The following is a 26,809-nucleotide window of genomic DNA, read 5'->3' as shown; positions in this document are numbered from 1 at the left end:
GAAAGTTATTAATATTTTAATTAACATTGATATTTTAACTACCAAGTTGTGACTGCACTTACATATATGTTTCTGCCTAAAGGAGCTGGTCTGTTTAAATTACCCAAAGTTCTCATAAATTCAGGTTAAAGTAAAAAACATGCAGTGTCCCTCCCCTCCCCTCACCAAAACAAAACAAAACAAAACAAAACAAAACCCAAATCATGCAGTCCCAGGCTAGTATGGCAGCTCTACTCTATGCAGTGTTTGGGGTCCACGTTCCTTCCAGCCGTCTGCTCCTCCATCCTTAGGGCAAAGTCCTGGTCCTGTGGTCCAGGCGGCATCCACATTCCAGGCAACAGGATGGGGGTGGGAGGAATGAAGGTGATGCTAATATAAAACAAGGGAAATGATAGACAAGTTATTTTAAGAGGTTACTTGGGGCTAAACCTAGGTGTTGGATGTGAGGGCAGATTACTTGTATGTAGGGTCCCAACAAGAGAGAGATGGTAAGTACTTGCAGCGGTTGAAGGAGCCAGGGGGATTGTGGTCTATTAACAGGCACAAGAGGGGAGTGACAACCCTACGCCTAAGGAAATACGTGTTGTGGGCACCTGGGTGGCCCAGTCAGTAAAGCATCCGATTCTTGATTTCAGCTCAGGTCATGATCTCACAGTCGTGGGTTTGAGCCTCTGCACTGACAACACAGAGCCTACTTGGGATTCTCTCTTTCCCTCTCTCTGCCCCTCCCTCGCTCATGCTCTATCTCTCTCAAACAAAAATAAATAAAAATAAACTTAAAGAAAAGAAAAAAGGAAATATGCGTTGTTTGTACTATTAAGACAAGATGTGGATTCTCTTAAAGATTGCCTGAGTTTCAAGATCGAGAATTGTTCTCCAGGTATAGGTGTCCATCAGGCTTTGGAAAGGAAAAAAGATGGTCTTTCTCCTCCTCTTCCTCCTCCTCCTCTTCCTCCTCTTTTTTTTTTTTTTTTTTTTTTTTTTTTTTTTGAGATTGTCTTTCTTCTAACTGGAGAAAGTGCCAAGAAAATAGAAAACAGAGGAGGAAATATTGAGATTGAGAAACTTTGAGGTAGCTCATCTCCAGCAGTCTTAATCTGACTCTAAATTGTCTGCATGATTTTCTGCAGAGAGTAACAGAGGTGGGTGGAGGTCCAAGTGTTTCAGGGTTTCTCCAGCAAAGAGATTTACAAGGTCTTGGGAAGTGTGAGGAGGCAGAGAGACTTAGAGCTGGGCATGAAGCCTGCACTTGAAAGGTGGTCTTATCTCCAAGGGCCCAGCTTCAGTGTAAGAGTCCTTCAAACCAAGAGAAGGAAAATCAGAGCAAAGGAGAGGTCCATGGGAGCACCAACAGAAGGGCATTCTGAAAGTCAGACCCCAGGTTTGTAGCTGTGATACTGAACTACCTATTTGGGGCATATCAGAGAGTTTCCGCCAGAAAGCATAGTCAGCAACCAGAATAATGCACAGAGTATGTTGGTGTTTGTTGATATGCTCATGTTTCTGATTTTATGTATTGGAACAATGTCAGAGTTAGCACATATCAAGTGATAAAAAAGTTTTTATCCCAAAATGCAAAGCTGGTTTAATGTTAGAGATGGGTTACTGTAATATATCATATAATGAAATAGGCTAAGAGAAAAACATGATTATCTTAATAGACACTAAGAAGGTATTTGATAAATTTTCACACCCATTTTTTATTTTTAAAAAAGGAAACATACAAACGAGCAATAAAAGATTTTTTTTAAGTTTATTTATTTACTGTGTGTGTGTGTGAAAGAGAGAGAGAGAAAGAGGGAGAGAAAGGGCGAGGGCTCTGTCAGCACAGAGCCCAGCACGGGCCTGAACTCCCCAACCACAAGATCATGACCTGAGCTGAAACCAAAAGTCAGATTCTTAACCAACTGAGCCACCAGGTACCCCAAAGGAAGTTTTGACCAAAATATTCACACATGTGCTCAAAGAAACTTAAACAAATAAAAGGCAAATGATTGGAAAGAAGTAGACAAAATTATGATCATTTGAAGACAGACTAATCTAGAATATTTGGGAAAATAAACTACAAAATCATTATTTTTCCTACAAAATAAATAACCAAGAAGAGTTATAATATATAATAGAAGTTCCATTCACAGCAACCCCTCTGTTAAGTTTCCTACAGCTGATGCAACAAAATACCACAGACTGGGTAGCCTGAACAACAGAAATTTATCTCTCACCCTTCTGGAGCCTGGAAGTCCAAAGTCAAGGTGTCAGCAGGGTTGGTTTCTGCTGAGGCCTTATTCTGTGGCTTGCAGGTAGCCTTCTCTCTGTGTCCTCACATGGTCTTTTCTATATGTACACACATCCCTGGTATCCCTTTTTATGTAGTAATCTCTGTCTTTTTTAAGAAAGGCAAACGTCCACAAGCTGTAATTCATTTGGAGGTGTCTGGAGTTGTGGAAGCTTGACTGCCCCACATTCTCCTACGAATGGACCTGGAGAACTTGTTTGGAGGTTCTAGCAGAGGAGTGCAGCTACTTGTCTCCCCTTGACTGAAGAATGGTCCTTCTCTAACAGGGAAGGTCGTCTTCTTCCATCAAGTATGCAGCTTCAGAGAGGGACACAGGCACATGCAGTGGTGAGGGAGGAAGGGGACACCTCCCTAGCCAGCCAGATCAGCCAAATCAACCATGGTGATCAAAGGGGTGACAAATGTCACAGCCAGATTGCACTCACATCCCTAATCTCCTTTTATAAAAACACCGGTCAGGTTGTTTTAGGGCCTACTCTAACAACCTCATTTTAACTCAATCACCTCTTTAAAGGCTGGATTTCAAAATACAGTCACATTCTGAGATACCTGGGGGTTAGGACTTCAACATATGAATGGGGAGGCATAATTCAGCCCATAATATCCTCAGAAAATATATAATACCTAAATAGAGCCCTAAGAAGATATATGAACAACCAAACGGATGGTAGCTGTACCATGAAATTATACAGACATAAAAGAATGGATAAACAAACCATGTTCTTAGTGGGAATGTCTCAGTATTATAAAGTACTAATTTGTCCCAAATTTTTTTTTTTAATTTTTTTTTCAACGTCTTTTATTTATTTTTGGGACAGAGAGAGACAGAGCATGAATGGGGGAGGGGCAGAGAGAGAGGGAGACACAGAATCGGAAACAGGCTCCAGGCTCCGAGCCATCAGCCCAGAGCCTGACGCGGGGCTCGAACTCACGGACCGCGAGATCGTGACCTGGCTGAAGTCGGACGCTTAACCGACTGCGCCACCCAGGCGCCCCAATTTGTCCCAAATTTAATTAAACTAAAAGGGGGACGCCTGGGTGGCTCAGTCAGTTAAGCGTCCGACTTCGGCTCAGGTCATGACCTCGCGGTCCGTGAGTTCGAGCCCTGCATCGGGCTCTGTGCTGACATCTCAGAGCCTGGAGCCTGTTTCAGATTCTGTGTCTCCCTCTCTCTGACCCTCTCCCGTTCATGCTCTGTCTCTCTCTGTCTTAAAAAATAAATAAACGTTAAAAAAAACAAATTTAATTAAATTAAAAGGTGTAACACAACTGTAACCAAAAGCCCAACAAGACCATCTTTAAAAATCTCTTACCTTTTTTCATTTCTCTTCCATATTTGTTATATTATCTTCAACTGTATATTCTTTATTTCTAATGGGTGTGCCACCATCAGGGGGATCCATCGTCTTCCACCCCAAACTGACCTTCCCAACAGCCCTATACCCGGCAACAGGAGGCCATCAGTCACCTAGAAAATCTCTGGCTTATCTGGGAAAATTCTTAGTCCACCTATAAACAATCAATCAGTCCAGTGCAGCCATTTCTGTTAAAGTCAAACCTGCAACTTCTGTTCCTTTCCTACCTGCCCTCCTTACCTCACATTTGGGCTTTAACTCTGCATATGACTATCATTTAATCTTTCTAAAATATGATTTTCATCATTCCCTTCCAAGCTTTTAAATGCTGTGCTTAATATTTGTAATTTATATCCACCAGGCGACCTTGGACACATTTGTTAATCACTGTGCTTCAGTTGACTCATCTGTAAAATGGGGATAACAGTATTGAACTCAGAGTTTTCATGAAAATTCACTGCGTTAATGTGAGAGAACCTAGAACAGTTAGCACTATGTATTTGTTAAATAAATAGTCTTCCCTACTGTTTTACCTGGCACTCAAAAGTGCTCACTTTTAAGAACAACTCATTCCTGTGGGTTTAGACACTATATGTCCATTTCAAATGATTATATTCAGAAATACCTGACAAACAGGTTATCAGCGAACACACATGTTCCTTACAGCAGTACATTTAATAGAAAAAGATTGAGGAATGTCTGTAGGAAAAAAAAATGCTTAATAAAAGATGGTGAAGTCATACCACAGAAAACTGTGGATATAGACAAAAGTAAATTTGTAGATAAAAGTTGCATTGGCTTTTAGATGCACGGAGTAAGAGGTGCAATATGCTTTCATATACATTTGTTTCAGGAAGAATAGGATGTACATGAAACTGTAAGCAGAGAACACAGGTTTCTGTTAGGAAATGAGGCTGTATGACCTTCCTACAATGAACATGTGTTACTTTGTAATTAAAGTAAAAACAAAACAATGAGAAAAAAACTTAAAAATGTTTAAAACTTCCTTATCTCTGGGCACCTGGTGGCTTAGTTGGTTAACCATTGGACCCCCTTGGTTTCGGCTCAGGTCATGGTCTCACAGTTTCATGGCTCAGTGCTAGCAGTGCAGAACCTGCTTGGGATTCTCTCTCTCCTTCTCTCTCTGCTCCTTCCCCACTTGTACTGTCTCTGTCTCTCTCAAAATAAATAAATAAAACTTAAAAGAAAAAAACTTCCTATCTGCTTGTTTTCCTTTGATGATCAGGTTTTTATCTGAACTGCATGAAAATACCTGTGGTTTTTTTGAGGTTGATGAGAAGTCAAATTGCTAGTATTTGCTTCAAAACCTCTTACTCACTAAAGATGGCTTTTTTTTTTAATGTTTATTTATTTTTGAGAGACAGAGAGAGAGTGTGAGCAGGTGATGAGCAGAGAGAGGGAGACACAGAATCTGAAGCAAGCTCCAGGCTCCGAGCTGTCAGCACAGAGCCGGACGCCGGCCTCGAACTCACAGACTGTGAGATCATGACCTGAACAAAGTCAGACGCCCAACCAACTGAGCCACCCAGGCGCCCCTGATGACTTTAAACACCTTGCAGATTAACCTCAAATGTTAGCCTTTATTTTTTGTCTGAGAAATAGGCATCATCAAATATTTATACTTCATCCTGAAAATCAGGCAAAGATCATAATGTAATTACCTGGGAAATGCTAATGAAATGAGACGCAAAGCCTTCTATCTCAAGTGTTCATGATGGTTATAGGAACAGCAACCCTTTTCAACAAACCTCAGACTTTCATAGGCAGACAATCTCCATGTAAAAGATTCTGAATTTTCTCATCTTCTTGAAAATCACTTCCACTACCAACAGAAAACTCAGAGAGTTGTAAATTAAGTCGAGCACACTTGAAAAATGCCGTTTTCCATAGATGTTCTTCAGGATTTCCTATATGCTGGGATTCAAAGGGTTCGGGGTTTGTAAGTAAATGGTGGCGCTCTATAAGGAGTGACTAGAGTAAGCAGTCTCAAGGAAATTAATTACACGGTACGTTTTAACTATCTAGGTACCTCCTTTGCCTAGAAAAACAGCCTGTTGTTTTCATTTGTCATTACTGGGCCTCAAAAAGCTAGGCCTTAACTACCACCTGGTGACGCCGATGACGCGCGATGTCCTACAGCTGCCGCAATTAGAAAGCTGAGCCTTCTCCTTTAAGAAGCTGACTCACGTGGATGCTGTGTTGTGTGCTCTCAGCTGAGAAGGAGGTGGATCCTAAGTCTCTTCACATTGGCCTCTTCCCGAGAAGGGGCAGAGTTAGCCTCTTTGATTGGCTGCACGAGTACGAGGAGTAGAGTCAGGGGCGGGGCGAGCTGCGGGAGCTGGCTCAGGATCTGCGGCTTCTGGGAGGGGTGGGCAGCGCCGCGGAGGGGAGAGGGAGTGGGGGAGGGTGAGCCAGAAAAGGGGCGGGGCCCAGCGGAAGGGGCAGGGTGCCGGGAATGAGGGCGGGGCCTAGAAATGAAGGGCATTCTGGGCCAACTGGGAGAGCCCACTGTTCGAGGGGCGGAGCTACACCGAGTGATTGACGCTGAGGCCCAACCAGGGAGAGGCGGGGCCAAGGCCAGGGCCTGACTAAACCTGGAGACTCGGGTGGCCGAGGGGCTTCATCCCAGTTGAGGAGCGAAGAACCGCCGGCGGCCGCGGATCTCACAGCCGCTCGGGGTGAGTGCGGTTGGCGGGGGCCGGGCTCGGAGCCCGGTGGAGGCTGAGGAGCCCTCCAGGTCGACGGCTTCGAAGCACTCGGGAATCGGCCCGGGGCGGGGGACCCTGGCAGGAAGTGCCTCTTTCTCGCCGCGCTCCCTCTGGGGTCCCAGCGCGGCCGCCTTCGACCCCTCTGGGCGGGTCCCGGCGCCGGGGCTGCGGGTAGACGGGCTGGGCTGTTTCCTCTTTGTGAGGCCCAGGCGCGGCGGCCGCCGTCGGCCCGCCCCCGCCGCGCAGCCGGGGCGACCGGCGCGCCCGCAACAGCCGCGACCCCTCCGCTCGGCGCCCGCGCCCTCCTGCCGCAGTCTCTCGCCCGGCCAGTATCCGCGGCGCAGCCTGGGAGGCCCTTCCGCGGGCAGTTTGGCCGGCAACCTCCCCCGCCCCGGCTGCCCCGCCCCCACGGGCCGCGTCCCCGCCGCAGTGTCGGGGGCGCGCCGGGGTTCCGCGCCGCCGCGGTCGTCGGGAGGCCTGGTCTTCTGCAGCCTCGCCGCGCCCCCGGCGTCGAAGTGAAGTCCGAGCTCTGCTGGGCGACGGGCGGGGGTCGTCTTTAAAAAGGGCCGCTGTCCCGGCTGCCCGGCACTAGGCACGGGCGGGGGGGCCTCGTTGGCTTTGTGTCTGCCCCCCCGGGTGACTGCCGGCCACCCTGCCCTGCAGCTCGCTGGCTGGCCCCAGGAACGAGCGTGTGGCCCCGCCGGGCTGGCGGAGGGCGGGGTGGGACTGTTGGGCAGCCGTCGGGCGTCCCGGGCTGCGGCGGGCCGCCCGGGACCCCGCGCCGCCGCCCGCTCAGCTGTTTCCGGCCCGTGTTTGTGGTGCGGGAGGAGGCCGCCTCGCTCGGTCGGCCCCTCCCGATTGGCCCGCGGCGTCACGTGCCCACAATCAGCTGGGGCCAGCTGGGGCCGCAGGCGGCTGGCGGGTCGCGCGGTCGCAGGCTGCCGGCGGAGGGGGCCGCGCCCTTCCTCCCGGTTCCCTCCTCCGCCCCCGCCGCCGGCTGGGGGGTGGGCGTGCTCTCGCAGCTCTTTTATTTTAGGCAGCTAGGTAAGACAATGAGTATTATGAACAGCGGGAGTTGGAAAACGGAACTGCTACAAAGATCTGTTTAATCCTGACTCTTATTAATCCCCCCCTTCAAGGGAGAGGCTGGGAAGGTGTACAGCTCATTTATTTTTAAACTTTTTCTGTTTACAGGGCCTTGTTGGTAATCTGAGGATTTTTATTCCAGGTCTCTCTGACAGATGGAAAACCTGAAGTAACCTCAGGCTAGCTAACCTTGTGTTTCTGGAAAATTAGCCTTGCTGGTGAAGTAACTGGGGGCGGAGGGGGGGGGGGGTAATAGGATATTAGCTCACTTTGCGTAGCCGCGCATACAGTGTTGCAGCCGAATTCGCACACAGCTGAACCAAAATACATGAAGTGTTTCCTGGGTAAATATTTGTGCCAGATGTGAAGTGTCTAGGTGTATTCTCTTCCTGAAAGTTTATGGCATATATGTACTGTATTAGATAAGATGGAAATTACCAAGAACTCATGGTCTTTTCTCTAGAAGCCTGTAACTTAGTAAAAAGTCATGAACAAATGAAATTGAGTAACCATGTAAACTTAAACGTTAGTCAAATACGAAATAAGTGTTATAGAAGTTGAAAAACGGGGGCAGTGAAAAAAATGGGTAAGAGTCAAGTAGGAAGCATTTTGAACTGGACCGGTATTGCCCCGACCTGGAAAACGGGAGTCTTTGGGGGACATCCAGGCCTAGAAGGAAAAACAGGCCTGGACCATTTACAAATAGTGAGAAGGTGGAGCTGGTGGAATTTGGCACACAGTGAATTTTCCATCTCCCATTATCTTTCTGGGTAGGTACTGGAACACCAGGTAGAATGTACTTCCTGGGAAAGACTGATGTCTACCTTTATCATACTCTCCCAGCTCAGTGCCCAATGCAGGCCTACTGGTTGACTTGTTTTTGAAGTTTATCTCTAGCAACCATCTTCTCTATGAGAGAGGGAGATGATAAAATGTGCTCAAGTAAACCATTTAATTCTGTACAGGGGAGCTAATGAAATTGGATTTTTAGAAAAGTAAGGTCGGTAACATACATGCGGTTTCTAAACATAGTCTCTGGATTATCAAGGACTTTTCCCTAGACTCACTTGCCTTTTGTTCTACTTAGGTAGTAGGAGAGAGAAAAAGGTTTAGAAACCATTAAAAAGTGAAGGGAAATAAAACCAAAATAAGTCTAAAAAGATGTTAAATTAGACAGTACCCTCCAATACAGGCCTAACAGTCCTAAATATGTTCACGAGATGTGAAAGTTAGTTCTAAATATATTCATGAGATATGAACATAGTCCTAAGTATATCTGCACCAAGAATATCACTTTAGGTTTTATAGAGCCTGAATGGCTGTAGAAATCATCTGTTTCTCTGGTAATCCTGTGTAGTAATGGCTGGGTAATGTAGGAACTGAACCTTAGCTATGACATGAACTTGCTACTTGACACCTGAATTAGGAAACCAGACAGTTAATTTATACTCTAGTCTATCCAATAAGAGGCTTTTTTGACTCACGGTATTGCATCACAACAAAGGAGAGATCTTGAATTTGTCTTGCCAGTGGGTGTTTTGGGGAGATTACCAACTCAGATTGTTTAGCTGACTCACTGAGTTACATGACTACTCCTATTTTCTAGTGATGACTAAATATGTATTATAGAAATATAGTAAACCTGGAAAACATTCAACAACAACAAAGGCACTATTTGAAGGACGGGAACCAAAATAGTGAAGTTACTGTCAGTTGAAGAGCTGATTCCACCACTAGAACATCATTCGACACAGTAAAGAAAACTGATCGGGTATCGCAAGAGAATTAACAAGAGGAAAACACAGCTTGCTTTTGTCCCTGAAACCTTGGCTTGGTAAATATTTTGTACAAAAATTGGTAAATTGATTTTATGATACATTATGAATTTAACGTATTTTCTCCCTTGTAGTTTTTAAGTAGAATTCCATCACAAATCAGTATGAAAATAGTTGATGAGATAACAGCATTAAATGTTAACTATAGTAATCAACTATTTAAAGTCTTTAGATTTTGCTCCTTTGTTTTGGAGACGGGAGAGACTGAAAAGTAGATAAACATGCTCCAGCATGTTTTCATTTTACCAGAACTATTGCAAAACACAGTCTCCTCTAAAAGGGCAGATTTCTTCAGCCCTTTCTGTACTGGGCTCCTACACCATTCCCTGCTGGAGAGAGTCTTTGTACCTTGTATTTGCCAACCACCTTCTGGCATTGGAAAAGCCCCTCTTACTGGCCCAGCAGTAGGTGGAGTCCCAGTATTGTGTGGTCTGTGGTCTGTGGAAATGCCCTAAGAAACTAATCTCTCTACTGAGGAAGAATCTTATCTGTGAATGGGGGGTTTTCCCATCAGTGGATCCTTAGAGACTCATCAATGCTTACTATTCTCTCTGGAGTTTTTAGGGTTGGACAGTAAAATGCTTTCTTTGCTGAATTCTGCCTGCCAGGGTTGGATCCTAACTGGATTACTAACCACAGGGAGGGCGTGTACCTATTTTAAGACCTGGAACTGTGACACTGAGAATTTGAGATGCTTCACAAGGTTTCTAACTTTCCTTCTGCTTTTAATTTCTGTCACCTCATCACTTAGCTTTGCAGTGATGAACAGGAGATGAAGCCAGTTGTTTGTTTCATAGTCTGTGTTTTGATTTCTCCTCTTTAATAGGAAGGGGAAGTTGGGGTGGGCTAGTTTTACTGCATTTACCTTTGTTTAACATTTATGATGTGCCAGGCACTGTTCTCCTAATGTATTCTCTCCATTTAATTGTCACAACTGAGAGATGGGTAATGCTGTCTCCGTTTCACAGCTGAAGAAGCAGAAGATACCTTATCCAAAGTTTACACAGCTTACAAGGGGCAGAGCTGAGATGTGAACCCAGGCTGTCTGACTCCAGAATTCAAATATCTGGGCCACGTTATTTAAATCCTGGAAATGGAAGGCAGCAGCTAGGAATATATTATTTATTTTTGTAATCTTTTTAGAGCTAATCTGATTATAGAAAGTTAAAGATTTTAGCTAGAGAAATCTGAAGAAAAGGGGAGCAGGATAAAATTGATCTTGTCTGGTATTCCTGTTGATCCTTAACCCTGAGTGGCAACTAAGTTTACTTTTTTTTTTTTTTTTTTTTTAATTAAAAAAGACTATCTGCTTTCTAAGTGAAAAACCCTGTTCGCCATCTGAAGGAGTTTTTAACAGTGGTCAGCACACCTTCTGTCAGGGGCCAGATAGTGAATATTGTGAATTTTACAAGCCATAAGGTTTCAGCCATAACTGTTCAAATTCTGCTGTTCAGGTGAGACAGCTGTCAAGTATAAGCAAATGTGCGTGATTATGTCCCAATAAAACTTTATTTATGGACATTAAAGTTTGAATGTTTCATAGTTCTCATGTGTCACAAAATAATCTTTTGATTATTTTTCTGTTTTTTTCTTACCATTTAAAATGTGAAAACCATCCTTAGTTTGTGGGTGGTATAAAAACAAGTGGTGAGCTGAATTTTGCCCACTGGCCTTAGTTGCCTGACCCCTGTTTTTTGTTTATTTGGTTGGGGTTTTTTTTTTTGTTTTGTTTTCTTTTACGTTTTATATTTTGTTACTATTTTTTTAGTATAATTTATTGTCAAGTTAGCTGACATACGTTGTATACAGTGTGCTCTTGGTTTTGGGGGTAGATTCCTGTGATTCATCTCTTATATACAACACCCAGTGCTCATCCTGACAAGTGCTCTCCTCGATGCCCATCACCCATTTTCCCCTCTCCCCACCCCCCATCAACCCTCAGTTCTCTGTATGTAAGAGTCTCGTATGGGTTTGCATCCCTCCCACTCTGTTTGAAACTATTTTTTCCCCTTCTTTCCCCATGGTCTTCTGTTAAGTTTCTCAAGGTACACATATGAGTTAAATGATAGGGTATCTGTCTTTCTCTGACTGACTTATTTCACTTAGCATAATACCCTCCAGTTCCATCCACATTTTTGCAAATGGCAGAATTTCATTCTGTCTCATTGCCAAGTAGTATTCCAGTGTGTGTGTGTGTGTGTGTGTATACACACATATATACACACATACCACATGTTCTTTATCCATTCATCAGTTGGTGGACATTTGGGCTCTTTCCATGACTTGGCTGTTGTTGAAAGTGTTGCTATAAACATTGGGGTACATGTGTCCCTATGAATCACCACTCCTGTATCCTTTGGATAATTCCTAGTAGTGCTATTGTTGGGTCATAGGGTAGCTCTCTTTTTAATTTTTTGAGGAACCTCCATACTATCTTCCAGAGCAGCTACACCAGTTTGCATTCCCACCAACAGTGCCAAGAGGGCTCCCGTTTCTCCACATCCTTGCCAACATCTGTTTCCTGAGTTGTTGATTTTGGCCACTCTGACCTGTGTGAGGTGGTATCTCAGTATGGTTTTGATTTGTATTTCCCTGATGATGAGTGATGTTGAGCATCTTCTCATGTGTCTGTTGGTCATCCGGATGTCTTCTTTGGAAGTGTCTGTTCATGTCTTCTGCCCATTTCTTCACTGGATTATTTGGTTTTTTTGGGTGTTAAGTTTGGTAAGTTCTTTATAGATTTTGGGTACTAACCCTTTCTGATAAGTCATTTGCAAATATCTTCTCCCATTCCGTTGCCTTTTAGTTTTGTTGATGGTTTCCTTTGCGGTACAGAAGCTTTTTATCTTGATGAGGTCCCAGTAGTTCATTTTTGCATTTATTTCCCTTGCCTTCAGAGATGTGTCGAGTAGGAAGTTGCTGCAGCTGAGGGCCTGACCCCTGTTTTTAAGGAAAGTATGTAGCAATGAGCCAGACTAACCAACAGGACACCATATTTGTTACTGATTTATATATATGTATGTATAGAAATGTGCTGTGAACAAGTGGAATTTGAAATTAAGAACAATGGTATTTAGTACCCCAAAATAAATACTTAGGTATAAATCTAACAAAATGTGACAAGATCTGTATGAGGGAAAATACAAAACTCTGATGAATGAAATAAAGAATGAAATAAATGGAGAGACTCCATGTTGTCAAGATACCAGTTCTTCCCAACTTTAGAGTCAGTGCAATCCCAATCCCAACAAGTTCCTTTGTGAGTATCAACAAATGCATTCTAAAGTTTCTATAAGGAGGCAAAAGACTAGCCAAGACAATATTGAAGGAAAAGAATAAAGTCAGAACACTGACACTACTTGACTTTAAGACTTAATATGAAGCTACAGTAATCAAGACAGTATGGTATTGACCAAAGAATGGACAAATAGATCAGTGGGAAAGAATAGAGAGCCCAGAAATAGATCCACGTAAAGATTGTCAGCTGATATTTGACACAGCAGCAAAGGCAATACAGCAGAGCAAAGATAGTATTTTCAATAAATGGTGCTAAAACAACCGGACCTCCACATGCAAAAAAAAAATCTAGACCCAGACTGTACACGCATTCACAAAAATTAACTCAAAATCAGTCACAAACCTAAATGTAAAAGGCAAAACTATAAAACTCATAGAAGATAACATAGGAGAAAATCTAGATGGTATTGCATATGGCAGTGACTTTTTAAATACAACACCAAAGGCATGATCCATGAAAGAAATAATTGATTACCTGGAACTCATTAAAATTAAAAACTTCTGTGCAAAAGATGTCAAGAGAGTAAGAGGATAAGCCACAGATTGGGAGCAAATATTTGCCAAAGACTTCTGATAAAGGATTTCTCCAAAACATACCAAGAACTGTTAAAAACTGAACAAAAAGAAAACAACCTGATTGAAAAATGGCAAATAGCATATGAAAAGCTGCTCCATGTCATATGTCATTAGGGAAATGCAAATTAAAACAACAACGAGATACCAATACACACCTATTAAAATGGTCAAAACCCTGAACCCTGACAATACCAAATGCTGGCAAGGATGTGTAGAGCAATAGGAACTTTGATTCCTTGCTGGTAGGAATATAAAATGGAAGACACAGTGGTTTCTTACAAAACTAAACCTACCATACAATCCAGCAATTGCACTCCTTGGTACTTCTCCAAAGGGGCTGAAAACTTCTATCCATACAAAACCTGCCATTCACACATTTCTGAAAGACAAAAATCTTGCCTTATTTTGCTGTGAACCTAAAACTGCTAAAAACAAAAATCTGACCTAAAAATAGCCATTTTTAGGAAGATATTTTATTCACTTGGCCTCAAACTAGGAAATTACATAGTCTATATTGTCTAACACGTTAAGTTTATTTATTTTAGAGTATGTGTGGGCAGCGGGGAGAGAGAGAGAATCCCAGGCAGGCTCTGTGCTTGGAGCTGTGAGGTCGTGACCTGAGCCAAAATCCAGAGTAGGGCACTTAAGCAACTGAGCCACCCAGGCACCCCCATATTGTCTAATTTTTAACATAGTTGACCTTGAGCAACACAAGTTTAAACTGATGAGTCTGCTTATACATCCATTTTTTTCAATAAATACTGTCGATGTATTTTTTCATAGTTTTCTTAATGTTCTCTATTGTAAGAATACAGTATGTAATACATCTAATATAGAAAAGGTGTTATTTGATGCTTATGTTATTGGCTGTGGTTTATGTTATGTTTATGTTGTCCGTAGGCTTCTGGTCAACAATAGGCTATTAAGTTTTTGGAGGAGTCTGTGGTTATTTGCAGATTTTCAACTGTGCAAGGTGGGGGCGGGGGTTGGCATCCCTAACCATCCCCCTCTCCCCCATTTTGTTCAAGAGTCACTTGTAATCCATTCCTGGAGATGTCTTTCATGGATTTTTCAAAAAGAAAAAAACGTTTCTTTTTTTCTCTTACAAGTTCTGTAAATCGTGTAAATTTTTTAAAATTCTGTTAAAAAGGTATAGTTTCTAAAAATGTGATTGCTTCACTAGGGTCTCCTATTAAAATAGAAAATGGAAATTCTAAGTAGCTAAATTTTCAAGGGGAAGGAAATTGAAACAGTTACTAAATGTGATGTATAGATCATCTATGAATTTCACTTGTATTTTCAACTTGGCTTCTCAAGTTTCCAGTAACTTCAGTTAAACTGATAATAGCCTACCAATAAACAACCACGTTTGGTAGTTCTTTCAAGCTTTTAAGGATTTTAATAACCTGGAACTAAGAAAAGGAGTACCAAAGAGACCTTATTTATTAAATTATCTGGGGGAATAGTACTTATTAAAATTGTGTTTTGCTTGAAATGTTAAAAAGAAAGAACACATCTTAAAGCTTTAGCTGTGATGCATTTGACCTTAGTTTTGGTTATAAACTTGAACTTCAACACTGACAGAGACCAAAGCGTGCATTTTACTAGTTAAGATACGATAAGGTGTCCCTACAGTTGACACAGAAATTGTTAGTCATCTATGAAAGCTCAGTTTTAAGGTTTTTTTTTAAATATGTGGCTGAAGGGTTTTGGGGACTCTTCTAAGTTTAAGCAAGGGACTTAGCATATCTGGGAAGTATTTTGAACATAAAACCAGAAAATGGATCAGTGATTGCCTGTGATTGAAGAGGGGCTTGTGGGAATTTGGGGGAGGTGATAGAAATATTCTAACGCTGGTTTGTGGTGATATGCAGTGGTGGCATAACTTTATAAATTTACTAAAAATCATTTGGTTGTAAACTTACAGTGGCTAGATTTTATGGTGTGTAATTTATTCCTTTAAAAATCTGGGGGGGTTGTTCTTAAAAGAATTAGCTATATTCTGTCAGACAAAAAGTTTCAAAGTTTGTGAAGGAGTAGTCTATTTGAGCTCTTAGAGATGGCTAAAGCACATGCCTTTGACCTTATTTTTGTAGTGCTATTAAGTTTAGCACAAGTATAGTGACACCCGTGAATGTGTGTTGCATTTGATAATAACACAGTCCCTAGCCACAAGAGGTTTATTTAGAAGGGATGAGAATTTGAATTAAGACATTGATGGAGAAGGAGGAAAGACCTCCAAAAGTGATTTAGGAAGTACTGTTGGTTTTGCAATTTTTCTAAGAAGTTGCCAGGGTTTCTCATTTAGGAGAGTGTGTCATTTGAATTGGCCACCAACCAAGAAAGGAAATCTAGGAGGGATCAGCATGGAGGCAGGAAGGGTACATGGTAAATCTGAATCTGGCAGCCCAGTGGTCACTAGAGAATAAAGAGTCAAAAGAACTGGGGCAAGGTTTCATTCAGGCCCCAGCTTGGCCAGTGTCAGGACTTTATTTCTTCCTCTACCTAGGAGGGTGACAAATTCCTAGTTAAGAAAAGTCAAGATTAAATGTGGTATGTAAAGTACCAAGTGCAGTGTCCCATGCAGTGTAGACACTAAGTAATTACTAGGTGTAAGGCAGAGTTTAATATATTCCCCAGATCCCAAGAAGCCTGACTCAGGTGTTACGTCTTAGCTGTTTAATGACCTTCCTCCTTAAATAATAAAGTGGCGTTGTGATTGATACCAGCCTCTTGAGAATTTGGATAGTGTGAGTCAGTAGTAGGTTGTTCCTAGCCCTGCAAAGCTAAGGTTTAACACCTAGAACCTGATGACCCCACCCTGCACAGGTTTTTCTACTTCCTAAAGACTTTTGACAGAAAATGATGTTTTGCTGGTTTTTGCTAGATTCCATGTCATTCCAACTTAGCTTTTTTGGCAAATAAGAACTACATTTTACAGTTTTGTGTACATATATAGTACTCTATAAATGGAAACCACAACTAGAAATAGTGACTCTGCACAGATATTTTTGGTTTTGGTAATGAATCATATAATTGAATCCAGTAAAAATACTTGGGTAAAAGTAAAAAATAGACTGAATTTGAAGCAGGGAAGAGAAAGCATATTAAATCTCTTTACCCCATTTAGGATAAAAGGCCAGTAGCAAATAGTCAAGCTATATTGTAATTTTGAATCAAAGATAGAATGATGTAGGGTATAGGCAGAGTTTGTTTTGAAGCCCAGTACATTTTCCACAACAGCATTGTGTCTGCCATGGCCAATTCAAAAACATCTAGATACTTCTGTATTATGGTTGAAATAAGTTACACTATGAATATTATATTTAAAAGTTTGGAGAAAAATTGGCCTTAAAGTAGTGAGTCCCAGAAGCCCAAGCAGGGGGGTGAACTGCACAAATACTGGTTTTCAGAGAAATACAGAATCCCAGCACTGTGTCTTAAGACGTAGGACAGGAAACCTTGCTGTTGATTACTTTCTGTAGATGACTGGTATTAAGAAACATGACCCAGATCACCTGCTCACAAGCCGTTGCATGCTTTGGTTATGTGAAGAGTCATACACTCCGATGTCTTACAGGGGAAGTAATTATGTGATGCAGAGTGGTGATTGAGCAGACAGAATGACCTCAGGGGAGTTGCAGCTACCACTCAACTCTAGTCATTGTTGCCTTATGAGAACAGGTGCCCCATGTGCCAAATCTCCCCATTGTTTAAAAAAAAAAAAAAATACAGGCTCTATCGTTAGAAATCTCTCAAGTCTTAAATGGTGACCCAGCTGCTTTTTATTAATAAACTGTGTGGGCCACATTAAACATGTCCACAGTGGACATATGTTTTGTAAGGAAAGGGTTGCCTGTCTTGTTCATTGCTGTGTCCCCTATGCCACCAAACGAGTTCGGCCTGCAGGCCTCAAATTTGCAACCTCTGACCTTTATGTAACAAATACTGTGTTCTTAAGTCTTTGGAAAAGGGAAAGCTATCATTTTAAAGGCTGAAACGATAGTTTTACCTTCTGTTGTCATTTTGCAAAAATGTAATCAAAAAGTTAAATACCATTTCTTAAGTGGTGTCATTTTCACCCAGGGTTTATTCATTGGCATGTTTGCTTAAAGTGAAATGGTTTTCCTTTCACTAGCCACAGATTTTAATTGTATTTACCATTTGTTTTTCATTCTTCTTAAACTTTCATATCAAAATATTTAATGGAAGTCATAATGATCTTTGTGATAATGACTTTTCTGATGACCTTAGGACCACCTAATAACTAAGGAAGAAGTTCACAGATGTAAGAAGGAATGGAATTTTTAATTTGTAATGAAATTTCCCCAAATTTAAAATGACAGTGGATTCTTACTACAAACATGAATTGTAGATTATTTTTCATAGTGGCAGCTATAGCAACTCTGCATGCCATTTAAAATATATGTAATACAAATATTTAAAACACAGGAGCTGAAAGCCACACTGGGAATAAGTTCTTTTTTTAATGAGAGCTGTTGTGTATTCTTGACTATATGTAGATCTTTAAAAAATAGCGTTTAAGGGGATTAATTGCTGTAAATTGAAGGAGTTGCATATATTCACTCTCTAACTTTTGAAATCCTGAAGTGTGATTATTCTTGTTTTGGAATTTGGATTCAAAGCTTCCCCCCCATCCCCCCAATGTTTCAGCACTTCTGTGATAAATTGAATCAGTGTGATTTCTTAAACATAAGTTATGTAATAATGGCTTCTCTTTCTCTTCTTCTCTGTTCTTGTTTTCCTAGCCATATGCCAGGGCAGTGGAAGAATTTTGGCTTTAGGTTGGGTGAACTGCACTCCAGTCATGGTTTTCTGTAATTGAAAGCTGTGTAACCTTTGATCACTTAATAAACTTGGATAAGTTATGAAGTGGGGGTGATAACCTCACAGAGTTATTGTGACAATTTTGAAATAAGCACCTAGTGCTCCACAGACTCCAACCTAATGTTAATGCCATCACCCCTCCATGGTTGTAGAGGTACCTGATGACCAGAGCCACCCCATGCTCTGGACCAAGACTCCCCTCTTCTCGTTTTCTGATCACCCCTTTTTCTACTCTTGGAATCATCCCACTCATGCCCCACAAGTCTTTCCTCAAATTATACATACTCAGAATGTACACTTAACACTTAGCCTAAGCCTTTCTGACATCTCTGCCTGTGCTTCTCATTATTCAGTTTTTGATACTCCACTTTTTCCTGTGCTTTTCATACCAACCAAGAGAGAAGTGATCTTGTTCTGGCCTCGCCTAAACATGTTTGCTTCCTTGGCTCACTGTTTCTAAACGGTTCTTAGCTTGGTTTGCCTGTTTATTTGTTCAGTGAATGAACCTTGGATCCTTTAGTACAGAGTCAAGTATTTCCCATAATGAGTGCTGCAAAGGAGTCCTACTACAAAGTAGATATTTTATTTATATATATAATTTATGTATGTATGAATAAATGGTTCTCATATATATGTATGTATAAATGACTCCCACCAAGTAGATACCAGCAGTTTTTTTTTTTAATCATAATGCTTTCTTGTGCTTTTCCATTTGCTCCTAGGTTTTTAGAACTTCAGCTATAAAAATGGGCAGAATTTTCCTTGATCACATTGGTGGTACCCGTCTGTTTTCTTGTGCAAACTGCGATACAATCCTGACCAACCGCTCAGAACTCATCTCTACTCGGTTCACAGGCGCCACTGGCAGAGCATTTCTTTTTAACAAGGTTGGTGGGAAGACCAGTTCCATTTCCTAAGTGGGTTCAGTGAATGTATTTGACAGCAGTACTAGAATACCTCTCAGAGTTTGGAGATACCAGAAATGAGAGCTATAATCTGCATGTTCAAATGAGTGCCCACTAGCTTACCTTTGGGACCTTAGGAAGGGATTACTAGAATGTGAGTTTTTTACCATGAAAGTTTGAAGACTGTTACAATAAGAAGGGTAGTCTCCATTGCTTTAGAAAACATTCAGTGTAAGAATTTAGTAGTGACTTCATGGACTGTGGAAGAACATAGAAATGCCACTACACCCATGTTACTGATTTGTCCTTATGTGGGGATAGCTGCATTAAGCTTTCATAGCTTGACAGTGCAACTGAATGAAGATCATCTAACCAACTTCCCTTGCTCTAATTTATGCTCACCAGTCATCCTTCTGATTATGTTGTGGCTTATGGCATGCCAAGGGGAAGAGCGTTTACCGATTTACTAATTAATGACTAGTCTGCCCACTTCTCTAATTTCTGGCTGGCTTTAAAATTGGTTGAGCCGATTCTGTCTCCTGGAAATCTCTAATGTGTACTAGTAGAGTTGAATTTCCAAATCTTTTAGGCTAAGAGACAGAACTAGTCTAAGGTACTGCTCTTAAAAGGTCAACTAAACTTCCCCTGTGGACACCCCTCTGTTCCACTTAGAAATAAGCTTTTCTCTCAAAGAATTGATAGTGTATACCCCTTGATCTTTCTTTAGGGATGGAGCAGGAGTTGGTACACTATGGCAGGCCAGCTGCCTGTTTTTGTAAATAATGAAACACAGCCATAGTCATTCATTTATGTATTGCCTGTGGCTGCTTTTGTGCTACAACAGCAGAGCTAAATAGTTAGAACAAAGATCATATAGCCTTCAAAGCCAGAAATATTTACTATCTGGCCATTTACAGAAGAGTAAAGTGTAGAGGACTTTCGGATGGTCAGAATCGTTGGAAATTCTTCACAGATTATTTGAATCCACTTAAAAACTGTGTATTGCCATGTATGATCTATAGTTGGCTTAGTGTGTCTTTTTCGGTTTGTGTATAAAATGTATTTCCAGAAACAGATTTGGCAAACCTTTTTTATGGAATACAAGTTGCATACTAGGTTCTTTTACATTGGTAGCCTTATTTGAACTCCTCGTTGAATGGTGAATGATGACAGCTAGATCCCAACCAACATTTTACAACTCCAAGTTGAGGACTCTTCGCTGCAACACAGAAATGTAACTAGTGTATGTGAATAATGTGGTTAGGACTAGTATATAGTATAGTAATTCAAGATTGCATTAGATGTCCAGTGCAATTTCCAGATATTTGCCTTTCCCAGCAGCTTCTAAAAATAGCCCTTGGGAAGGGTATGGTAGGTTTGACTAAAGTAACAACTGCTGTTTGCTTTTCTCAAGTTGCTGTCATTGCATCAACCACAATAGTGTGTGCTTTTTGGGCCAGCAACTCACATTTCTCTGCAATTTTGTGTTCCCCTGTTTCTTAGGTAGTTAACCTGCAGTACAGTGAAGTTCAAGACCGGGTCATGCTCACTGGCCGCCACATGGTTCGAGACGTGAGCTGCAAGAACTGCAATAGCAAACTGGGATGGATCTATGAGTTTGCCACTGAAGACAGCCAGCGCTACAAGGAAGGCCGTGTGATCCTGGAGCGCGCTCTAGTGCGAGAGAGCGAGGGCTTTGAGGAGCATGTACCATCCGATAACTCTTGAAGAAAAAGAGCTAACTCCATCTCTTCCCAGGTCTCCTTCACTGAAAACAAAAATCTACTTACATACACTGTCACCTTAGCATCAGGGTCGGATTCATGAACTGCGGAACAAGAGGTTGTGAGAATCTAAGATGGAACCTTTCTTTCTTTCTTTTTTTTTTTTTTAATTTTCAATTTTCCATCCAGCAGCAGTGTGTAGAGAGAATATTATGCAGATGCTGTTAATTTTTTTTCCCCTGTGTTTACATCTTGAGGCAGAATAGTCTATCTGCAGCTACGTGATGGGCTATGTGAGGAAAAAAATCTGGGCTATTAGAGTGAAAAAGTGTGTTGTATGTAAATTTTGAAAGGAAAAATGTGTCAAGAGCATGGTTTTTAAACTTATTTGGGCTTCATTTAAAAAAAATTTTTTTTAAACCCAGTTATTTCACTTGATTTGCTAGCTTCAGGGAAGAGATCCGAATTTGTGACCAGCGCTAAAGGTTCAGTGTTAGTATGGCTTGTGCTGGCCATTGTGCCATATTCTTGTTGGAGATGAACCGTAGCACCAGAGCCCATCCTTCCTTGTCAGTCTTGACCCAAAGATGTCACCAGTCCTAGTTATTTGTCACCACGTAATTGGTGTTGATTGGAAACTTTTCCTGAAATGGGGCAGAACTGCTTGGTTGTCTTTTCCATGTAACTTAAGCATAGTAATATAAATAAAGTGATAGTTGGATGTTTTTGGTCCTGTGTTGCTTTTAAAAACACCTTTTAAAAGAGCAGAGTATTTGATAAGTAATTTTCCTGGTAGTGTTTCTTTTCATCTCTTAAGCTAAATTGAGTGTGTAGAGATTACTTTGTTTAAAGCATACTGTTTAAACTCCTAGTACTGCGTTAAGAGTTGAACGGAATGTCTGTGCATCCATGCAGAAAGCATTTCATCTGCATCTGTTTTAAAAGAAGGGGAGAAATGAAGGAGCCTATCTAAAATTACTGCTTTGCAAAGTGTTTTCAGCCTGTCCTCAGTTTTGTGTTGATTTTGACAAGTCTGTAGAACCTAATAGTTTCATCAAAGCACTAGATCTGTCATTAGCATTATTTTCTCAGATCTACCCTCAGAAGTTCAACTATTGAAATTTAAACTGTACTTGGTCCTTTCAAGCAGAAAGGGATCAAATGTGACTCAGGGTGTTATTTTAGCCCCAAATTTACAACATTATGAAGTATTAAAATATAAATGTTTCTTTATCCAAACTATTTCTAGATATTCTAGTATTTGTTTCTGGTGGAATAAATAACATTAAAATTGGCTAATTATTTAAAATGTGTGAATGGATGTTTGCGTGCTCAATCTCTAGGTCTTTGTCTAGAAAGGATATTTGCCTCAATTAACAAAATCTTTCTGTCATTGGTATTAGAAGTGACTTCTGAGTACAGTTAAGATTAAGTTTCTCTTTTTTGCCTTCGGGCTTTTGGTTAGAGGCATAGGTCTCTGATGAAGTAGGTGTATAATACTGCATTTGAGAGAAGTGGACACAAATGATCTTTCCTTCACCGTGGAATAAATCTTCAAGCTTTAAGAACCAGCTTTCATTCCCATCCATTTCCATACTGGCCTTGGATTACACGCACATCCCCGCTAGCCTGCCTTATCTGCAGCACTATGAGCATTTGCTGTCACAATAAAGTATATTTTGTCTTGCATTGGTGCAATATTACTTATTTTCCACTGAGCCTTCTCTAGTAATCGTCTTAGTTTTAAAAAAAAACTTTTTTATTTTTGAGAGAGACAGAGCTTGAGTTGGGGGAGGGGCAGAGGGAGAGAGAGGGAGACACAGAATCAGAAGCAGGCTCCAGGCTCTGAGCTGTCAGCACAGAGCCCGATGCAGGGCTCAGATTCACAAACTGCGAGATCATGACCTGAGCCAAAGTCGGATGCTTCACAGACTGAGCCACCCTGGCACTCCTCATCTTGTCTTAGTTTTAACGTGAACACATATGTCATACCTTTGAGTAGCTGTGGCTTTCTTCAATTAGCAGTGATAAAGTGACATTCTGGTTCAACTTTACCTAATCTCCACCAGGAGATACTGAATTTACCAGCACTAACTTCTGTGAGATGACTTTGTCTCAGGCACTGATGAACTATAGTGTATATGAACAAATAAAATGACCCATCACTACATTAACTTAAGCGACTGGCAGGTACCACAATTAACAACAAGGTCTTCTGTCTTCCTCTTAAAATCTTTGCAAAAATAAAAAAGCAACGTGGAAGATCCAGTTGAATTGGATTGTTTATGGAAAAGCAAACACACTGTTCACTGGAGATGGGAAAGCACTAATGGGAAGGATTTTGCTTTGGGATGAGGAGGTTGACCAAATACAGGGGAGTATATCACATAATCAGTGGGTCACTGAGGGATGGACAGAGTAAGCTTTAATATTTGAAGACTTCAGAATCCTTTTTTTTTTAATTTTTAATGTTTATTTTTGAGAAAGAGACAATGTGAGTAGGGGAAGAGCAGAGAGAGACACAGAATTTGAAGCAGGCTCTGGGCTCCAAGCTGTTAACACAGCCCGACGTGGGGCTCAAACTCTCAAACTGCAAGATCGTGACCTGAGCTGAAGTTGGACGTTTAACCGACCGAGCCACCCAGGTGCCCCCAGAACCCTTCCTCTTAATTTTAAGTGACAGTGGCTATGAGTTATTTTGATTTTAAGCCACGTGAGTGCTTTTATTTAAAGAGAACCTAAAGTGAATATTTCTGAGGTTAAGCATTTGTTAGTGATTATTGTAATGATTTATGTTTCCCTTGTGAGTGGCTACTTTGGCACTGGAGGAGAAAAATAGTAGTACCATGTCTGTTTTCTAAATTTACCTATTCGTAAAAGTCACATGGGATGTTTCAATACAGAGGTGGCCCCAGCCCAGGCTGAAATCAGTCCACAGGTAATCTTGATCTGGCAGGATTGGGAAACTACCAGTTGTAAAATATTCAAAGACATGTTTATGATGGTTCATTTCCACACTGGTTATAAAAATATCTCAGTTTAAATAGATACCCACTATTGCATGCCTGTTTTAACACCAGCTTCCCACCAGGAGCCATATAAAACCTTCTAGGGAAGGTGTGAATTGGGAGTAGAGCAAGATTAAACTGAAAAACTGTTAAAGGCTAGCACTTTGCACTGATACGAAAATTACTATAGAAATAAAGCAGAACTAAAAGGAAAAATTAGGATGGATACCCATCCAAAGTTGAGTGAATTGTATGGCTTCTTTGTTTTAAAATAGTGGGACTTAACAAATTGAAGCTTGTATATTATACTATGTATGTAAAACACAGGTTCCAAAGCACCATTAAGGATTCTGTGACCCTGGACAACACTCTACATATTTAGGCTTGTGACGTCATCTGTAATCTGACCACCTGGGAGGATCGTTAAACTGAATTATGCCCCCATTCCCTTTCCCGATACTGGATTGGTCTCTGAGGGGGAGCCAAGAAACCCAGAGTTTTTACCCTACTGCAAACATAACCTGTCTGTGAATACATGATAATCACTATTCAAAGGGTTATTCAAACTCAAAATATAGTAGTCTCCCATTATCTGTGGTCTCACTTTCTGAGCAATCAATCACTGCCTGTGGTCAGCTGTGGTCAGGAAGCAGATGATCCTTCTGACAGTGTGACTCCCATCACAATGCCCTTGTCATGCAGCTCACTTTCATCATGTTGGCACTTTATCCTCTCACATCATCACAAGAGGAAAGGTACAATATATTTTGAGAGAAACCACATTTGCATAACTTATTACAGTATATTGTTAAAATTGTCCTACTTTATTGTTAATCTCCTACTGTGCCTAATTTATAAATTAAATTTTATCTTTTGTACATATAGGAAAAAACATACTATGTGTAGGGTTCGGTACTGTCTCAGTGTCAGGCATTGACTGGAGTCTTAGGCGTATTCCCTGCTGATAAGGGGGTGGGGAGGGGCTACTATAATGTATGGTTATGGTTACCACCTGGTACAAACAGGTGTTTCTCACAAGAGGCCCATAGAGAAGTAGGAAGGAGAGAAAAAAGGATTAATAAGATTGCCACCTGCTTAAAAACAGTGATCCTTAAAATGAATAATCCAACAGATAATAACTTTTAAGGAGAGGAAGAGTCTCCTGGGAAAAAGTTTCTAAAAGATCACTAAACTTTAAAGACTCAGTGTTGAGTATGATTTACTAGCTATGTGACTTCGGGAAGTATGTGACTTAAGCTCTTTTACAGAGACAGAGTGCCAGCAGGGGAGGGGCAGGGAGAGGGAGAGGGAGAATCCCAAGCAGGCCCCACGCTGTCAGCACAGTCAGATGCAGGGCTCAATTTCATGAACCATGAGATCCTGACCTGCGCAGAAATCAAGAGTCAGACACTTAACTGACTGAGCCACCCAAATGCTCCTTGGCTTCACCTTCGTTTTAACCTTTTAACCTTCGCTTTCTTAAGTATAAATTACAAACACAAGTTCTATCTTAATGGTTCTTGTTAAAACATAGTGGAATACCTGGCTTAAAAACCTGTTGAGTATTATGCAAATGTATGGAATAACTATGCTGTTTTTCATTAATCCTTTACAATCCTTCACAATTTACTCCAATTTTACTCTGAATTAAAGAATGGCCAGAATGCTTTCGAAGCTCTTGAAATCCTTCCTGGTCTTAATATGCCTTTATAACAATTTAGGGAAAGAAATCTGCTGTTTATCAAATGTTATCATCTTGACCTTTTTGCCTTTCATAGGCAAAAGAATAGACATTTTACTTTGCTTTCAAAAATTGTCAAAGCTCCTATTTTTCTCCTACCATGGAACAGAAGGAAGAAAAGGTAAAAGGCTCATTGAATATAACCTCAATGATAAAGTAAATAAAGAAAAAATAAAACCTCCATTTCCCCCGCAGCCAGACAAGATAACTTTTGAGAAGAATCCTGTAAGAATGTTCACTAATAGGTAGTGACTACTCCAAACCTAATTTTCTTTCTCCTGTGTTGTCTTAGCCTATTCCACACTACTGCTATAATAGTATTGATCCAATTTTTAGAGTCCCAAGATTATGGCAAAAATGGTTTATATACCAAATCATCTCATTTTGACCCTCCTTTGTAGATTTGCCCCAAAGATAACGAACACGTCATGTCTTGTCCCTGGATTTAAACCAAAGTACAAAGACCAATTGCATCTAATAATTTAGAAAACGTATCCAGAGCAAAGCCCAGCTTTGAAAAAGGAGGTATTTGTGTTCCTGAGGATTGGCCAGAGGCTTTCAGGATCTGGTCCAGTTGGAGAAACCCCACACGGTGTGTCCCTGCATCGGGAAGTTGGCTTCAGCTGTTCCCCAGAATCTCACTCCCCTCCCACGAACTGTTGAGGTACCATGGGGTGAGCTGTCAGCATCGGGCCACCGACCTTCTCAGCTAACCAACACTAGCTGGTTGTAGCCCTCCCAGAAAATACTGGGCAAAGTGGAGGTGTTAGTGTGAACACATGAAGATTCTCTGAGAGTTCTCCTTCCCTAGCTAAGCCATCTCCCTTCCCACAGGTTCCAAGCCAACTGGAAGGTGCTCAGACGCATTTGTAAAACCTGCCGATATGCCAAGAGGAACCAGAAACTTTTCCAATCCCTTTCTGAGTAAACCTTAGGTCCTGTGTTAAAGTAGTCTCCATAGAAAACAAGTTTCAAAGATTGAGAGGAGGCAGTATTTTCAAGGACTTGAGTAATAAGGAGTAAAACAGTTGAGTGGCCCCTGCTGAAGTTTACAATGAAGAAAAAATATTTTTTAATAGACTATCAGCTGGGACTCATGATCCCAGGAAAGTACCAATAGATGGCATGAGTACGCAAGAAGTTCAGCCCTTAACTGCCAGTCTGACCTGTCTCTTGGAAAAGAACATCTGAGACAGTCTCACAGTGCCCCCAAATGCGAGAGGACTTCACTCCAACAGGGTAGAATTGTTGTGGGGGTCAAAGGAAATCAGATGTGAGAACGTGCTTGGAAACTACAAAGATTATAAAAATAGTCTGGTTTCTAGTTTTGGGGAGAAGTGATTTTTTTCTACCATGTTTGTTTTAGTATCCAAAGTTTCAGCTTACACAGCTTCAAGCAGTATTTTTTT

At 41.2% G+C, this 26,809-nt stretch overlaps 2 protein-coding genes across 6 annotated transcripts; one reads left to right on the top strand and one right to left on the bottom strand.

The window, feature by feature from the left end:
• LOC122237119 (translation initiation factor IF-2-like) lies at positions 1-8,299 on the bottom strand. The gene is made up of 3 exons (XM_042979853.1): positions 8,291-8,299; positions 5,334-7,420; positions 1-369 (listed from the first exon to the last, which is right to left on the bottom strand). Exons 1-2 carry the CDS (start codon positions 8,297-8,299, stop codon positions 6,293-6,295), a joined length of 1,137 nt encoding a protein of 378 aa, XP_042835787.1. The 3' UTR covers positions 1-369; positions 5,334-6,292.
• YPEL5 (yippee like 5) lies at positions 6,263-22,340 on the top strand. 5 transcript variants are annotated; one of them, XM_042982235.1, is made up of 4 exons: positions 6,265-6,350; positions 9,096-9,300; positions 18,745-18,909; positions 20,431-22,340. In XM_042982235.1, the coding sequence occupies exons 3-4, from the start codon at positions 18,769-18,771 to the stop codon at positions 20,653-20,655; spliced, it is 366 nt and encodes a 121-aa protein (XP_042838169.1). In that variant the 5' UTR covers positions 6,265-6,350; positions 9,096-9,300; positions 18,745-18,768; the 3' UTR covers positions 20,656-22,340. The 5 variants fall into 5 exon arrangements, with proteins under 5 accessions (XP_007088909.1, XP_042838169.1, XP_007088910.1 ...); XM_042982236.1 differs by lacking the exon at positions 6,265-6,350 and adding an exon at positions 7,329-7,424; XM_042982237.1 differs by lacking the exon at positions 6,265-6,350 and adding an exon at positions 7,728-7,810.
• The last annotated feature ends 4,469 nt before the right edge of the window (positions 22,341-26,809 follow it).

The sequence above is a fragment of the Panthera tigris genome, chromosome A3 (genome assembly GCF_018350195.1).
Source record: "Panthera tigris isolate Pti1 chromosome A3, P.tigris_Pti1_mat1.1, whole genome shotgun sequence".
In the NCBI taxonomy this organism is placed as follows: Eukaryota; Metazoa; Chordata; class Mammalia; order Carnivora; family Felidae; genus Panthera; species Panthera tigris.
This window is presented reverse-complemented; position numbering and strand designations above follow the sequence as displayed.

Excerpts from the sequence above, each read along its gene's own strand:
- YPEL5 (XM_007088847.3), top strand. The coding sequence starts at position 18,769 with ATGGGCAGAATTTTCCTTGATCACATTGGTGGTACCCGTCTGTTTTCT. Across the intron at positions 18,910-20,430 it reads GAGCATTTCTTTTTAACAAG|GTAGTTAACCTGCAGTACAG; the intron begins GTTGGTGGGAAG and ends CCTGTTTCTTAG.